General features: G+C 44.1%; 1 protein-coding gene across 5 annotated transcripts in view; it reads right to left on the bottom strand.

Annotated features, from left to right (window-relative positions):
• The window catches only part of slc24a4b (solute carrier family 24 member 4b), a 230,289-nt gene that overhangs the window by 10,179 nt on the left and 202,256 nt on the right, over window positions 1–17,854 (bottom strand). For all 5 annotated transcript variants that reach the window (XM_078234253.1, XM_078234254.1, XM_078234255.1 and 2 more), the window contains exons 12-15: window positions 16,318–16,484; window positions 10,945–11,059; window positions 6,368–6,480; window positions 4,603–4,668 (exon numbers count right to left, since the gene is read on the bottom strand). In XM_078234253.1, the coding sequence (XP_078090379.1) occupies window positions 4,603–4,668; window positions 6,368–6,480; window positions 10,945–11,059; window positions 16,318–16,484 (461 nt within the window). The remainder of the gene's footprint in view (window positions 1–4,602; window positions 4,669–6,367; window positions 6,481–10,944; window positions 11,060–16,317; window positions 16,485–17,854) is intronic.

Raw genomic sequence — 17,854 nt, 5'->3', positions numbered from 1 at the left:
TAGTTATGTGTGGATATAGATAACTCCTTTTTCAATGCACATCTTTCGATTGGTATATGCTAATATTTTGTAACTGGATCTTAACTATAATTGTCTGAATAATTATTGAATCAGAACATTTTCATGGTGTTCCACTAGTTGGAGCGCTGGGGCGAGCCTGTACTATAGTTCATGTCTGAAACTCCAAGAGTCTTCATCTGCTTTTCTTGAGAGTGAGAGTAAAGCACACTATAGCTGAATAGCTGTATTTTTCTTCCTAAGAAGGACTGAAGTCAAAGGGTCAATGAACTGGAATTTGAGCAAGTTACTGTTCACTGAAGTTAAAAGAAGGGGCAGAAAGAGGCTCCCAGTTAAAGACAGAGCTAAATAGTGCAAACCTGATGAAGTTGGTTAGCGAGAAGCCAGATTTCTGAGTGATTGTAAGGTTGGTGACACCTAAATACAGCCTGTGAAGCAGTGGTGTTTATTGGAGTGACTGGGTAACCAATTTTTGTTAGGAAGCTTGAATGCACATGGAAATCCAGGGAAGAGGAATACTGAAAGGAAAGACTGAAATCCTGGAAGTGGATCCTTGGTGAAGGCATCTGAGAGAAAGCACTGTTTGGGAGAAGATTCTGAGGCGTGTTCTTTGAGAGTGGAGTTTGAAAACACTTGAGTGGAAATTAGAGTTTCAGTAAGACCACTGGGCTCATAGTGTGACAACCATCTAGGGGGATGTGAGGGGAAATCCACAGAAGTTATATTGAGTGTGTATGAGATGGGTTCCTGGAGCAGCACATTGAAGCATCAACTTGGGATTGGACTATTTGAGATCTAGTATAGTGTAATGAGAAAAGGCTAATTAATAACCTATTTTATAGCGTTTTTAATCTAAATGAAGGAGATTATGCAGGTATGAGGGACACGATGGTAGATTCGGAAATACACTAAAAATATTGACAGTAGGCAGGCAATGGCTAGAATTTAAAGAAGTATTGCATGGTTTACAACAAATATACGTTCCTCCCAGACACAAAAACCGAACAAGAAAGATTAGTGAACCTTGACTAACAAACAAAGTTACAGATTGCATTAAATGAAAGGGAGAGGCTTACGCGTTTGTCAGAAAAAAAGGTAAGATTGGGAGCACTTTAAAATCCAGCAAAGAAGGACAAGAAAAAAACTGATCAGGAAAGGGCAAAGAGAATATGAATGCAAACTAACGAAAGACCTAAAAGTGGAGCTTAAAAGGTTCTTTAGGCATATAAAAGATTAGCAAAAGCAGAGAAGCTAAACAATTATTTTGTGTCTGAGGAAGTTGTTGGGGGGGTGGGAGTGGGGAGGGGAAGGGAGAAGAGGTGGTGGTGTGTGGAGTGGGGGAACCAGCCAGGGGTTCTGATTCCTGATAAATGGACACATTTCCAACTCTAAAGAGTGCAGACATCAGGTGAAGACAGGATTGTGTGTGGCTCTGATGGCCTCCATTGTGGAACAGTGGAGTATTTAGGAGTCTGTCCCCAGATTGGAGTTTTAGCATTCGCTGGGAGCCGAGAAAGATTCCCATGCACAGTGACCCAACGGGTGTGAGAACACATTTGACTGGACATTCCAGAGACAGTCATGCTATATGCACATATTTGCACCCAGGGGTGTGCTAACGGCACCAATTTGATCTGACACGTTCAGGTATTAAATTGCACACAGGTTTTGGAATAATAAGCAGAGGGTTCAGACTGGTAAATATGAGTGGTAAAGCTTAAGGAAACCTCCAGTCTCCTAAATCCTGTTGAACAGAGACATGGGATATTGTTTTCAGACATAGGGTTGTAAATTGTTAACAATGCCCAAGGAGAGGCACATGAGCTCTCCATATACAAGACTGCCAAAGCTGCTAAATTCAACATTCAACGATAAACAATCCTCAGAATAGATCATCGAGTTCTTAAGATTGTTAAACTATAGTCGAATGAATGAAATCTGGGTAATACAGGTCCCAGATTGATAAACACGGTTCTCAGACTGCTGAAAGCAACCATTAGCCTGATGCATCCAGCTCCCAAACTAATAAATACACCATCAGACTAATGAATACAGCTCTCAGACTCGAGAAAGTTGTCATTAGATTGATAAATACAGCTCCCGACCTAATAAAGCTATCATCAAACTGATGATCACAGCTCCCACATTGTCAACTGCAGCCATCAGCTTAATAAAAACAAGATGTGCTTGAGAGTTAGGTCCACTGAGGATGCTTAGCTATGACAATCAGATCAAGATGTGTTCCGGCATGGGGCCCATGTTTAGCAACTGATGGGGAGGCGATGGCCTAGGTATTATCGCGAGACTATTAATCCAGAAACTCAGCTAATGTTCTGGGGACCCGGGTTCGAATCCCGCCATGGCAGATGGTGGAATTCGAATTTGATTTTAAAAAATATGGAATCAAGAACCTACTGATGACCATGAAGCCATGGTCAATTGTTGGAGAAATCCATTTGGTTCACTAACGTCCTTTAGTGAAGGAAATTTGCCATCCTCACATGGTCTGACCTACATGGTGGCACAGTGGTTAGTACTACTGCCTCAGAGAGCCAGGGACCCGGGTTCAATTCTGGCCTCGGGTCACTGTCTGTGTGGAGTTTGTACATTCTCCCCGTGTCTGCGTGGGTTTCCTCTGGGTGCTCCGGTTTCCTCCCACACTCCAAAGATGTGCGGGTTAGGTTGATTGGCCACGGTAAATTGACCCTAGTGTCAGGGGGGTTAGCAGGGAAAATATGTGGGGTTATGGGAATAGGGCCTGGGTAGGATTATGGTCAGTGCAGACTCGATGGGCCGAATGGCCTCCTTCTGCACTGTAGGGATTCTATGATACATGTGACTCCAGAGCCACAGCAATGTGGTTGACTCAGAACTGCCCTCTGAAAAGGCCGAGCAAGCCACTCAGTTCAAGGGCAACTAGGAATGGGCAATAAATGCTGGCCAGCCAGTGGTGCCCATGTCCCTCAAATGAATAAAAAAACCTTAGTAAAGTGCAGTGCTCTGTACATGGGCATGTACAATGTTAAATATACACCTTGTGCAAGGAGAAGCCAGTGGTGAAGGAAAGGGACCTGGATATTTCAGTGGATCAAACTCTAAAGGTGCATGACTATAGACACTCGTGAAGCTATTCCTAAAACCATATTCTATGGTACGTTAACTGTTCAATTCAATACAAAACAAAATACACAATTTTATCCTTACACATGAGCTTGCTTATGCCTAATTTAAAATACTGCATCCAATTTTGGACTTCTCACATGCTGAGGGATATTAAGCATTTGGAAAGAGTGCAGAGAACAGCTACTAGACCAAATCTCAGGAACATAGCCAGGTAGGCCCAATGAGTTGGATCTCTCGACTTGAGAGCAGTGTAGACTTTGGAGTGATGTGATTGAGATTTAATGGAGGGACCAAGTTGTACTTAAGTAGATCAATTTTATCAACTGGATAACTCTTACTAGTTATGCAAGGACAGAACTAGTTAGGCAATCCCGCTTTGTAGATCAATTTTATCAACTGGATAGGTTAAAGAGGATCAGGGATCACTCTTGCTAGTTATGCAAGGGCAGAACTAGTTCAGCAATTCCTCTTTTCCCAGAGAATGGAGCCGGGTAACAGGTTGACGGGCCATGCGGTGAATGCCGATCTGCTTACTTTTTGAGGAGGAAGCTCGACCTGTTTCTGCCTGGGGCGAAGGTCACCTCATACAAGAGGTAGAGATTCTGTCAAATTAATCAGAGCCTCCTGGACTAGTTTCAAGTGAGGAGGTCAGAGGGAAATTTTCAATTTTGTTTCCATCATTGGACTGGAGTTTTATCCGCAGCTTTTATTTTTAAACCAGTGTCACCGGTGGGCTGACATTAACACTGCAATGAAGTTACTGTGAAAATCCCCTAGTCGCCACAATTTGGCGCCTGTTTGGGTACACTGAGGGAGATTTAGCACGGCCAATGCATCGAACTAGCACCTCTTTCGGACTGTGGGAGGAAACTGGAGCACCTGAAGCAGACACAGGGAGAACATACAGATTCCGCACAGTCACCTAAGCCAGAAATCGAACCTAGGTCCCTGGTGCTGTGAGGCAGCAGTGCTTACCACTGTGCCACATGCCATCCCCCCCCCCATATCAGGAGATTACAAGACTCCAGGTGGACGACAAGCATCTACATTGTGATTTATCAGACACCACAACTGCCTGAGAGAGATTGGTTTGGCAGACAGTCATGTGTTCCGATGGAATGGCGGAGCTATTAGCATGTGTGCTAAATATAATGTAAACATAGCTCCTCGTTACACGACTCAGTACAGAATACAGTCCCAATTACAGTTCTGACAACGTCACAGCTTTTCTAAAGCCATCACTGTCAAAAAACATCTAAAATAAGGAATAGCAGATTGCCAATGGCACCTCCCCCATAATCCAGTTGGAGACCAGCAATTTCACTGGTGAAAAAGCTGCTCCAGGATTGGCCGACAGAAGGCCAATGTAACATCAGCCATTACTCATTTCATGCTGTGGATTTGGAGATACAACACACACCGTTCGAGAACATTTGCATGTGTGGAAAGCAGTGTACTTACTGTGAGTGCCACAGATCCTAGAAGAAGTATGACAGAATAAACCAGACCCCTGCTGTTGATGTGCACCTGTAACACAAAATGAAACACTTCAGCTTTTAAAGGATAAATTGCAGCATTAATAATAGCACAGATTTGCTACAATACAGAAGGAGGCCATTCGGCCCATCTCTCCTACTACCCAGGCCCTCCCACCACCATCCTATCCCTGTAACCCCACTATTTACCATGGCCAATCCACTTAACCTACACGCCTTGGGAAACTAAGGGGCAGTTCAACACGGCCAATCCACCTTAACCTGCTTGGAGGAAACACAGAGCACCCAGAGGAAACCCACGCAGACACAGGGAGAACGTGCAAACTTCACACAGACCCAAGCCGGGAATTGAACCTGCATCCCTGGCTCTGTGAGGCAGCAGTGCTAACCACTGTCCCACCTCCTGTCTCTAAACACTTGAACAGCACTTGAAGCTGCTCAGGAAAGAATTTCCTGGAGAGGTTTAGATTGTCAGTTGGGATTTTACCCAGAGTTAGAATTTGCTAGTTATTTTGATTTTTATCAAATAATTCTCAATGATGTTTTCATTCTCAGAAATATTTTAATTTTCAAAATGGGGAATGCAAAATGATCACTTTTTGATTGCAGGATTGTTTTTTTATTTGTTCATGGGATATGGGCGTCACTGGCTAGGACAGCATTTGTTGCCCATCCCTAGTTGCCCTTGTTCAGAGGGCATTTAAGGGTCAAACATATTGCTGCGGCTCTGGAGTCACATGTAGGCCAGACCAGGTAATGACGGCAGATTTCCTTCCCTAAAGGACATTGGTGAACCAGATGGATTTTTATGACACTCGACAATGGTTTCATGGCCTTCACTGGATTTTTTAATTCCAGATTTCTTTTAATTGAATTCAAATTTCACCACCTGCCATGGTGGGATTCGAACCCAGGTCCCCAGAGCATTACCCTGGGTTTCTTCATTACTAGCCCAGTGACAATACCACTATGCAACCGCCTTCCCTGTCATCGAGTTAACAAAGTCATTAATTATAAGTTGCACAAGCAGAGAATGCAGGCATTTAATAGTAGAATTGGACTGTAAACATTCATTCATAGAACCTATTCACCTATTGAGACGTTCTTGTGATCATATCCCTCAGTTCTCTCAAGTTTAATGTTCATTTATTAGTGTCACAAGTCGGCTTACATTAACACTGCAATGAGGTTACTGTGAAAATCCCCTAGTTGCCTGTTCGGGTACACTGAGCGAGAATTTAGCATGGCCGATGCACCTAACCAGCACATCTTTCAGACTGCTGGAAGACACCGGAACAAACCCACACAGATACGGGGAGAACATGTAGACTCCGCACAGTAACCCAAAGCAGGAAGTGAACCTGAGTCCCTGGCGCAGTAGAATCATAGAATCCCTACAGTGCAGAAAGAGGCCATTCAGCCTGCACCGACAACAATCCCACCCAGGCCCTATCCCCGTAACCCCACATATTTATCTTGCTAACCCCCCTGACACCAAGGGGCAATTTAACATGGCCAATCCACCTAGCCCGCACATCTTTAGAGTGTGGGAGGGAACGGGAGCATCCGGAGGAAACCCACGCTGACACGGGGGGAACGTGCTGTGAGGCAGCAGTGCTAACCACTGTGTTACTGTGCCGCCCCAAACAGGACTACCTGAGAAAAACAAAGATATATTAGTTCAAATAGCATTTCCCAGTCAACCAACAGGAAAAGTAAAATAGACTTACAACAGAACCAGTGTTAACAACCATTGTCTGAAGACCCCATGGAAGACCAAGGCCCACGAGGATATCGAAGACGTTGCTTCCTATTGTGTTAGACACTGCCATATCACCCATCCCTATATATAAAGAAAACACATTGATAAAAATCCATCTGGTTGTCTAAGCAACAATTGATAAAGTGTTACTAATCCATAAGAATTAGATTTTTTTTGCTGTAACCAGAATCCATGGAATAGTTGGTTCGGAAGGTAACTGAGGTGACAGCAATGTTTATATGTGTTTGAGTTCAGTTTGGGTTGAGCGAGGTGCACCGTGCTTGACCTAACCTCAACAATTTTGGGCTTTGTGCATTTTGATCATGAGCATGGCCCAAAGTTGCGCCATTGGGACCAGTGTCCAGAATTGGGCTGCTGGGAGGTCTCCAGCCATGATAAAGGTCATCGAGTTCCAAAGTTCTGATGGCTCCCTTTGGGAAGAACCATTCTTTAACTCATTAAGCCTCCCTGGTGACTGCTTTCTCTCTCTCTCTCTTCAACTCTCCAGCATCTTTGAGATTCTTCCCAATAACTGAAGTTCCAGAAGAACAATGCTGAGGTGGCAGATTTTATTAAGACTCCCATGCCCTCAATTACAATGGCTAAATTTTGAGTAGGATGTTGGTAATACATTAATTTGGGGAAACCCCAGCTGGTTTCGAAGAATGAAAGGCCAGGCGGAGGGAAGGGAATACAGAGAGTCTTATCCTAAACAAGATGATTTGCTTGGGCGTATTCTCTAAACAGGCAGTCAACTCAGTGCAGGACACAGAGGGTGGAATTCTCCCATTTTGAGACTAAGGGCGGCAGAGGGCAGTTCTGGTGGAAACTGTTCCACTGGCCAGAATGGTGGGATCCCGCACCAGATTCTATGCCTGGAATCTCCTTAATTATGCACGAGTGAGCCTCCCGCTGACTCTCCTGGTGGGCTGACAGCTGATTCTCCCGCTCGCCCTCAATTGACGGGTTCCAAAGTCCTGGGGCCATATTTAAACACCAGTCTAGCACACTCGTATCACTCTCTCCAGCCCACCTGCCTTCACCAGACCGTGCACAATGTCAGCAGCCCAGAGGGAAAAGGCTCGCAGCTTCAAGAAGAAGTCTGTTCCTCAATTCAAACACCCTACCTCGAGCCCATCACCTGCCCATGCCCCACTTGGACTGCTACCCAATGCATCTGGAGTCTGCATCCGCCCCTTCCAGTGAACAATGTGGTATTCCGTTGCTCCTTTGTTTGGGAGCTTTTCCTCCAGCCTTACTGTGATCCAGCTTCCCTCCCCTCGGTCTTCCCTCTGCCTCCCATTGTTGCATCCTATCACTACAGCGATACAAGGGGTAAGGTTAGAGATTACTCTCTCTCCACTGTGTTCTTCAACAAACACTTGGAAATAGAACCTTGAAAAGTTATGAAAAATATCGAGACAGCAATAATTATTTCCACAGGCAGCTGAATTGGTAACAAGGGCCATTAATTTAGAATTTACACCTGAAATCTACAGGGAAAGTTTGGAAGGAATATTTTCTTTAAAGGATTAGAGGGACATGGAATGTATTACCATAAGCGGCTGGATTAAATGGCCTGAGAAACAGCAGGGAAATAGTATTAGAGTAGATGGTGTTGAATTTCTACTGGAGTTTATCTTATTCCCCCACTTTTAATCAATGGATGTTCTCAAGAGAAATGGCCAACTTCATCTATTAATGTGGTCAGATGTGGAACCTGCTACCACATGGGACAGAATCTTTAGGATGGTAGGGTTTCTCTTCCTGTCGTCCCAAGAGTTGGCAGAGAACACATCCCCGTCACGCTCCAATGAGTGTTAATTGGCTGGAGGCGGGACTTACGCCCCTCAATGGGGAGCAGTCCCACCTCAGAGCTGACAACCAATTTGATTGGTTGGCAGTTCTCCAGTCCTGATGTGGAGATGCCGGCGTTGAACTGGGGTAAACACAGTAAGAAGTCTCACAAAACCAGGTTAAGGTCCAACAGGTTTATTTGGTAGCAAAATCCACTAGCTTTCGGAGCGCTGCTCCTTCATCAGGTAAGTGTATGAAGTCAGGTAGCAGAACTCCCACTTACCTGATGAAGGAGCAGCACTCCGAAAGCAAGTGGATTTTGCTACCAAATAAACCTGTTGGACTTTAACCTGGTGTTGTGAGACTTCTTACTGAGTTCTCCAGTCCCACCAGCAGTGGGACTCCAGGTGGTCCCCAGAGCCTAAAACTTGGATTTTCAGCCCCACTCCACATCCATGTTTGCCCATGACATGTGCGAGAGCCTTTGGCGAACAGCCAGATCTTCTGGTTCCGAAGTCTACGGGTCATAGTGTGGCCCGTCCATCCCGACACAGAGTCCACTCTGAGGGGTCAACTTCGGAAGGGCCGGAATATCCTGCCAGTGGGAAAGGCTGGAAAATCCTGCCTTAAGTTCTGGTATTCTGGGTCTTGGAGGTCTCAGGGTTCCAGGAAGAGGTAAGAATTAGATGTCTCAGGGTGGACAGGGTAGGAGATGCTGGGAAGTGGGGGTGGGGTGGGTTTGGGGGTTGGGGATGTGGCAGGGGACAGTAGGGGATTGGGTCATAGTAGAGAGGTCAGGTTGGGATGGGAGGGGGGGTTTTCAGTTTCCGGACCTTAAGCAGGACGTGCCCGATGTTAAAAGGGGGCTACTAATTGAGGTGCCCTCTCCCGACCTGAGGCCAGAACCTGGTTATGTTTGGGCTTCGCCCAGACCCTGCAACTCCTCCCTCCAGCTTAAAATCTGAGGCTAGGAAAGAAATAGCTCTCAAGTGTTCAATAATTGGCCCTTCAGCCCCTTGATCCTGCTCTGCCAATCAATAGGATCATGGTTGATCCGACATTCCTCACATCCACTTTCCTGCCCTTTCCCAATAACCCTGAATTCCCTTACGGATCAAAAATCTATCTCAGCCTTAAATATACACAAGGACTCTGCCCCCATAACTCTCCGTGGCAAGGAGTTCCAAAATCTCAAGCTTCAGAGGAGAAATTCTTTCTCATCTCAGTCTTAAATTGGTATCCCTTTATTCTGAGACTATGCCCCCTGGTCCTAGACTCTCCCATGAGGGGAGACATCCTCTCAGCATTTACGCTGTCAAGCCCCTTACGAACCCGAGAGATTTCAATGAGATCACCTCTCATTCTTCTAAATTCCAATGAGTAGAGTCCCAACCTGTTTAATCTTTCCTCCTTAGACAATCCCTCCATACTGGGGATCATCCTAGTGACCCTTCCCTGAACTGCCTCCAAAACAATATCTTTCCTTAAGTGAGGGCACCAAAACTGCTCACAGTACTCCAGATGTGGTCTCACAAACCCACTGGGTGGGGAGAGCATTAAATTCAGACCACGGAGCAGCGGAGGCAAATAGCATGGATACGCTTAAGAGCAATCTGGGTACAGGCACGAGGGAGAAACAGATACAACAATCTGCTGATAAAGAAAGATGGGAGGAGGTTCATCTGGAGCAAAAACACCAGCATAGACCAGTTGGGCTGAATGGCCTGTTCCTGTGCTACATATTCTATATAGTTCCACGTAACTTCTCCAGATGGTCTGCTAATTCCTTACCAAAGTTACCGCAGAAGATTGATGCAGATTGGGAGTAGGCACCCTCTGCGGGACGATTGTCTGAATAGCCACCTTTTGGACTGAAACATTGGTGATTTTAAAGAAGTGTATTTCATACATAGGAGTCTGTTTTACTTCGCTAGTGAGTTTAACACATTGGCAGGAATTCTACCACTCCGCCTGGGAAACGGAGCAGGCAAGGGTTGGACAATCAGAGAAACCGTACAGTGCAGAAGGAGGCCATTTGGCCCATTGAGTCTGTACCGACAACAATCCCTCCTAGGCCCTATCCCTGTTACCCCACATATTTACCTCGCTAATCCCTCTAATCTATGCATCTCGGGATACTGGGGGGCAATTGAGCATGGCCAATCCACCGAACCCGCAAATCTTTGGAGTGTGGGAGGAAACCGGAACACCCGGAGGAAACCCGCACAGACACGGGGAGAATGTGCAAACTCCACATAGACAGTGACCCAAGCTGGGAATCAAACCCGAGTCCCTGGAGCTGTGAGGCAGCAGTGCTAGCCACTGTGCCACCGTGCCGCCCATTGGGAAGGTCCGTTGACCTCAGGTGGGATTTTCCGGTCTTGGGTTGAGCTTGGCTGTAAAATCCCGCGCATCATTTCCAGTCAAGTTATACTGACTACTCTGAACACAGCTGACAATGGGAAAAATGATGAATTTCACCTATTATCTATTCTGAATATCTTAAAGGAACTTTCTGTATTAAATTTACTGAGACACTGATATCTGGCAAGGTAAAATTCCTAATGCATGAGAACAATTAACTTTAACATTGATTCTTTGAAACAGAAATCAATTCTATTGATCAAACAGTCGGGATGTCTGTAAAGGAGATTGGAAAATGTTTGGGAGAAATCGGAGTTAACCTGGCCTACGTTAGCACACAACACCATTAATAAGCCAGTGTAAAATGATCAAATATCTATGTACCTTGTCTGGCCACTATTAAACTAGCCATGCAATCTGGAACACTCGTTCCTGCTGCCAGAAATGTGATTCCCATGATAATATCCGGAATCCCCAGTGTATATCCTGTTACAGTGACCTGCACACAGAAAGGAAACAGGCGAACATAGTCAAATGTATGACGACCATGCAACACAGTAAGATCTGTACAAAAGAAAGTCACTTTACTGCACTCATATCATCTCATGGCAGCTATACAAATGGACATTAGCGACTAGTTTTACACCAACAACCTGTCCTGGTCCCCCCATGCCGACACTATAGTTAAGAAAGTCCACCAACGCCTCTACTTTCTCAGAAGACTAAGGAAATTAGGCATGTCAGCTATGACTCTCACCAACGTTTACAGATGCACCATAGAAAGCATTCTTTCTGGTTGTATCACAGCTTGGTGTGGCTCCTGCTCTGCCCAAGAACTCTGCAAGGAACTATGAAAGGTCGTGAATGTAGCCCAATCCATCACGCAAACCAGCTTCCCATACATTGGCTCTGTCTACGCTTCCCACTGCCTCGGCAAAGCAACCAGAAATAATTAAGGACCCGATGCACCCCGGACATTCTCTCTTCCACCTTCTTCCGTCAGGAAAAAGATACAAAAGTCTAAGGTCACGTACCAACCAACTCAAGAACAACTTCTTCCCGGCTGCTGTCAGGCTTTTGAACGAACTTACCTTGCATTAAGTTGATCTTTCTCTACACCCTAGCTATGACTGTATCACTACATTCTGCACTCTCTCCTTTTCTTCTCTATGAACGGTATGCTTTGTCCGTATAGTGCGCAAGTAACAATACTTTTCACTGTATGTTAATGCGTGTAACAATAATAAATCAACTCAAATATGTATCTAAGTTACGAATGCTCGTCGTAAATACAGCAGATTGAATGGGTGGGCATGTCTTATTAAACAGTGTTAGCAATAAAATCACTTCGACTTCTGGCAACAAGCGAACAATTGCAAGTCTTCAATTCCATGTGTGAATTCTGCCTCTCAGTCATAGCCAAATGTGAATGAGTTCAACAGACTGGAGGACAGCCATCGGGCCTTGATACACAGGTAAAGCCAGAGGCACAAGAGCCTATTCAGGCACATGTTCCTTTAAGATGATACATTCGTTCATATAAGTGTTTCTGAGTACAAAACAATGGGAGTTTTCCTCAGGTACTGAAGATTTATTTGGCTTGTTTACAGTCATAATAATTCAGTCTCGTATATTTTGTTCAATGACAGCTGTGGTTTCAGCAGTCCCTGCTATGGTAAAATTCAGCACTAAGCTTAGTAGCACAAAGCGAAATAGTTGGCTTGCATCACATTTGGAGAATCAAATGCCAGAAGATTAGCCATTTTGATCCAATATGCCAGCCATTTGCATGGACAATTTCTTTGAGCTTTGCTATAATGAACAGCGTGCAGTAGGCCTCACAGTTTGAACAGCCCATCACGGGCAATGGATTTATATTCAGCCAATCAGTAAGTTGTCAACTCAGAACGATTACACATCTCAGGCCTGTTCCCTCTGCTAAGAAAGAGGCTTAAAAGCCCTAAAATGGTACAATAAATCCCATAATCTGTCCGCGATCCAGTAAGCGAAATGATTTTGCTTCAAAGGACACTTAAAGGGTAAATGTTTGGTACATTGAACTTCAAAAACCACATTACCACAGATTTGTGCTGGCTACCCTTGACAGGTTCACACCGTTCCAAGTGCTACAGTGAAAATTATATTCAACACATGTCTTCAGTGCTGGTTTCCATCAAAAATAATATGAATAAGTAAGTGGCAGAAGCAACAACACCACGTTTGTCAGTCACATCACGAACCAAATTTGTTTATTAATTGCCTTGCCAAAACTGTTTCTTCAAAAATAAAAAATTTAATAATGCGTCACGTACCTGAGCTCCTCAATCTGTACTGTCGATGTTACTTCATTTATATTCATTTGAAAATCCCCCCAAAAAAGGCCAAGTTAAAATAAAACAGATGTGGCCTAACTGACTTCCTAATGCCAACTGAATAAAAATGAATAACTGATGACAAGAATGAAAGTATTAATGGCTGTCAGGACAACAAGCAAGAACGGAATAACAAGACGCATTTCACAAAGTAATTATTTGGCAAAACACTGGAAATACCACAAGCTTCGAACTTTCCATTTCCATACTATACTGACCCAGTGCACAAGTGCTCTACACTTTCGACAATTTCATTTATTTAACAGAATGTTCTGTGGGAAAACATATCAAAAGCTTCAAACCAAGAGTAAATTCCCAGTGCTTCAGTACTGGTTGGATTAATATTGAAAAATTTGCAATTGGCAATACTGTCTAGTTCATTAGGAGAAAGGACTTTATACAGATTTTGCCAAGGGAACATTGGGCGGCATGGTGGCACAGTGGATAGCACTGCTGCCTCACAGCACCAAGGACCCGGATTCGAATCCTGGCTTGGGTCATTGTCTGTGTGGAGTTTGCACGTTCTCCCCGTGTCTGCGTGCGTTTCCTCCGGGTGCTCCACTTTGCTCCCACAGTCCAAGGATGTGCGGGTTAGGTGGATTGGCCGTGCTAAATTCTCCCGTAGTGTCAAGGGGACCAGCTAGGGTAAATGCATGGGGTTATGGGGATAGGGCCTGGATGGGATTATGGTCGGTGCAGACTCGATGGGCCAAATGGCCTCCTTCTGCACTGTAGGATTCTATGATTATGAGTGGGATACTCTGGCCGCGCTCGCCCCAAAGCTGGAAAATCCCGCTCAAGGTCAATGGATTTTTGCATGGTCCCCTCCCCATGCACAAAGTGGGACAGGAAAATTGCCCCCCACTGTTTCCCTCATTTTTGAGCAAGCAGCACTGAAAAATACTATACAAATTAGACACAACTTTGCACAAACTTACCTTGGTTTCTGACACATCTTTAATCTAACACGTTCAGTATTTATTAGATTTAATTCACGATAACAGCTTTTCGGAAACAAGACATCAGATCTAATTAAAATAATATTAATATCTAATTCTGCATACATGAATGACAATGATGTTTCTACACCCTGCACCTCATAGAAATTATGCAAAATGCCCATTGCAAAAAATATGTTAGCACATCACGTAATTCAATGTTACAAATCTTTAGCGAGCAATCACTTGTGTTCGGAGGCTGTGCAGAGTGATGCAGATCAAATGAGTGGGAGGTTACCCCAATTGGCCCCATTAGTGTAAATGAGGCAAAGTAAATGCCTGTGGGTTTGCCCCGTGCGAGTCCCAGATCATTTGAAACTCTGTCCTACAAATACAGCTGAGAAACTTAGCTTCCTACTGGTTAATTAACAATCACACATAGGTTCCACCTCGACAAATCATTCGTGCCCGAGTCGCACAGCAAAGGTGGAACCCATTTCAAAACATTGCACCCAGTTGAAAGTTTACGGTGTTGGAGATCCTTGTGCTATAAATAATTAACCAAGCGTGGAGAGTTGGTCAAGGGGGCAGCAGTACAAAATGGAGACTAGAAAAGAAAATTACGTGGGGTGCAAGATCAGCTGCCAATTCACATATTTTATGCCACCTTCCAAGGCAAATTTCACACCCAACTCTCTTCCATTGGATCAACCACTCTCTGTTTTGTATCTGATACTTGAGGGGAGCCTCATGCTTGTACCCGCCCCTATGGTCCCTCATACCTGCCATGCTGACCTAAGCCACTTAATCCACCATCATGACCTGTTAAATCCTTCATGCTAACCTGTGCCCCACAACCTAACCCCTTTGGTCTCTCATACCTTCCATGCCAACTCATGCCCCTCTCCCCTCAGCCATGACGCTTTATAGCCCATAGGCCAACCTATGTTTCGTAATCCACCCCAAGGAACTTTATAGCCCCATGCCAATTTCGTGCCAACTCATGCTAGCCTATGACACCCTTACAACCACCTTTTGCCCTTCCAGTCTCCATGCCAACTCATCCAGCATCCACCATGGGCAGATCTCAGGAGCCATGCTAAAATGACAATAAAGTTCTAAGTGTGTATTGATGACCACTTTAAAAAAAAATTCTCATTGATAAAAACCCATTCAATACATTTAAATTTATTCAACTAACTTAATCACTTGTGAAAATGACCATTTGAATACATAGTCCCACATCAAAGACTATAACCACTCAGATCTTTCAATTAATCTGTGAATTTACAAGACTCACCCTCCCCCACTATGGGAGCAAGCAGCATTAATGCTATAATGATAACTCTCAGGTTTATGTCAACAGATAGATTGTGAAATTGCATGTATACACAGCAGGCTGTTTTTTTTAATTTAAAGGGTAGGAGATTTAAAATCCTTGACAGCTTATTCAATTTTTGTATGCACATTCATGCCTACTATTAACAATTCTAAAGGGCACCTTATCTCTCTCAAAGGGGTTCCAGGACCTATCCATTACCATTCCAAAAGGGTATGCTACTTCTCCAGATGACTCCAGCAGCTTTAGATCTTTCACTCAAATGTCCAAAGCCCACAATTTATGTGTTGTTTAAATACTAATGAAAATTGCATCTGTTTGAAGGCAGCTGCACTCTTGCGTGTGCAGCTGCCTCTGTGAACAACTGGTGTGCAAACTATAACCTGCTCCCATTCCACAACTGATGAAAATGGGTGGGACTTCTGGAAGCGGGGCTCCAGTGCTATTTTGGCTAAGTCAGGGATCCCTTCTATCTTCGTGAGAATTGAGTTCACCATTTGCCTTCCTTATTGCTTTGTTGTACCCGCGTGATACCTTTCTACGATTCAGCCACAAGGCTACACAAATCCCTTTGAAGCACATTTCTTAGTCTCTCATTTTTAAAAAAAATTGTGCCTTTCCATTCTTCCTAGCAAGTAGGTAATTTCATTTTTCCCCATATTATACTCCATTTGCCATCTTTGTGCCCAACCATGTACACGGTCTATTTCCCTATGCATTCTTTTCACTGTCCTCACCGCTTACTTCCTCACCTCGCTTTGTATCATCAGCAAACTTGGAGACCTTTGAGTTGGTCCCTCATTTTAGACACTGAGATGGATCGTAAAGTGCTGATTTTTGTGGCATTCCACTTGTTACTGCCTGCCATCCCAAAAATGATCGCTTTATTCTTACTCTGTTCGCTGAATACTGAATCCATTCTCATATAACACGCCAGTCCCATGAGCCCTTAATCTTGTGTAGCAATTCAGGCAACTCAAGCTGAAGGTCGTGTGAATTAGTTTGCAGCAATACTGGTGCCACACTGAACAAGTTCCATCAATTCAGGGTAGCTCAATGTGCTTTTAAATGGTGTGACAATTTTCTTGTGTATTAGTTTCTCACTTACCATCCACACCATGAAGTAAGAAAAGACTGCAATCCACACAGTGGACATGAAAAAGGTTAGCATGAAGAAATTCTCCCAGCGAGGTTTTGCACAGTTGGGGATGGTGAAGAACAGCACAAACAGTACAGGCCATGAACTTAGCCACTTCATCTTATTCAAGTATCCCCCTGTAGATAAAATGGAGATATGATTCTATGAGAAATGTGAGGGAAAATACATGTACACAGGTGCGGTCGACTCTAAATAATGAAAATCATATAATCCCTACAGTACAGAAGGAGGCCATTCAGCCCATCGAGTCTATACCGAACACAATCCCACCCAGGCCCTATTCCCGTAACTGTTCCCCCTGACACTCGGGTCAAACATAGCTAGTCCAATCAACCTAACCCTTGCATTTCTTTTAAATCCAACAAAATATGTTTTTAATTACTGGTTTTCAGTTACCAATCCAGTTGATTACCTTAATTATAGACAATTTTAAGAAACTCTAGGAAAAGGTGACGGGCATTGTCAACTCAAATATCCTGATATTTATTCCAGTTCTCTTCCTGCACTAAGTGGCGCACTAAGGTAGACTTCCTGTCTGTTTCCATAGCTAGTAATTCCTGGAACAGGTCACTAGTCTGTCACCGGGGGCTTATAGCTTGAGGAGCATCACTCCACACCAAGCATGGCTGACCAGGAGTCTCTCCCACTCTTACCGTCAACCACTGGCATGTTTGGAAGAACTTGCAGGTTGACACTCAGCCTGTTTGACCGCGTTATGAACACGCCTTCCTCAGCCATCAAGTCATCGGATGGGACTTGAACCCAGAGGTTCTGACTCAGAGGTAGGGACGCTACCCACTGCATCACAAGATCTCCTTGATGTTTATAAAGAGAGTATATTTCTGTTTTCTTTGGGGACCTTAACACTTTGCTCACAATAACACCTCATAGAGCCTTGTAGTGAGACTGGTTTATAGTAAAACATTTAATTGCAAAAACCATTATAGCACAGCAAAACTGGCAATTCCTTACTAGGTGTAAGTTACTGTGAAGAAATTGCCACAGAGTTCATTCAAGCATTTTCCCTCTTTGATATTATGCTTTGTTTCGGTTCAATAGCTACATAACCCACCTCCCGTGCCACTAATGTATATTTTTGTTAATAATGAGCAGGTTATAGATAGGATATGCATCACTTCTTGGATAGAAGCATTATGTAGATTTGCAAAGGAGATGTGACATGCTTCTATTCATTATCACATGTTATTGTTTGTCTGAAGGCCAATCACTTTCCAAAAGAGAAAGGTAAGTGACAGAATCAAATAGGCCTGATTTTGTTAATCTCCAACAGTACAGTTACTAAGTGGTATAGCAGATTTAGTAGCAGCCAATTTAGCAAAATTGATTCCTTTTTATACTTTACCATGACCACCCTCCCTAGTCTAGAGAATAGTATGTAGAAGGGGGGTTACCATAGAATCCCTATAGTGCAGAAGGAGATCATTTGGCCCATCGAGCCTGCACTGACAACAATCCTACCCAGGTC

The sequence above is a fragment of the Mustelus asterias genome, chromosome 18, assembly GCF_964213995.1.
Source record: "Mustelus asterias chromosome 18, sMusAst1.hap1.1, whole genome shotgun sequence".
Taxonomy (NCBI): Eukaryota; Metazoa; Chordata; class Chondrichthyes; order Carcharhiniformes; family Triakidae; genus Mustelus; species Mustelus asterias.
This window is presented reverse-complemented; position numbering and strand designations above follow the sequence as displayed.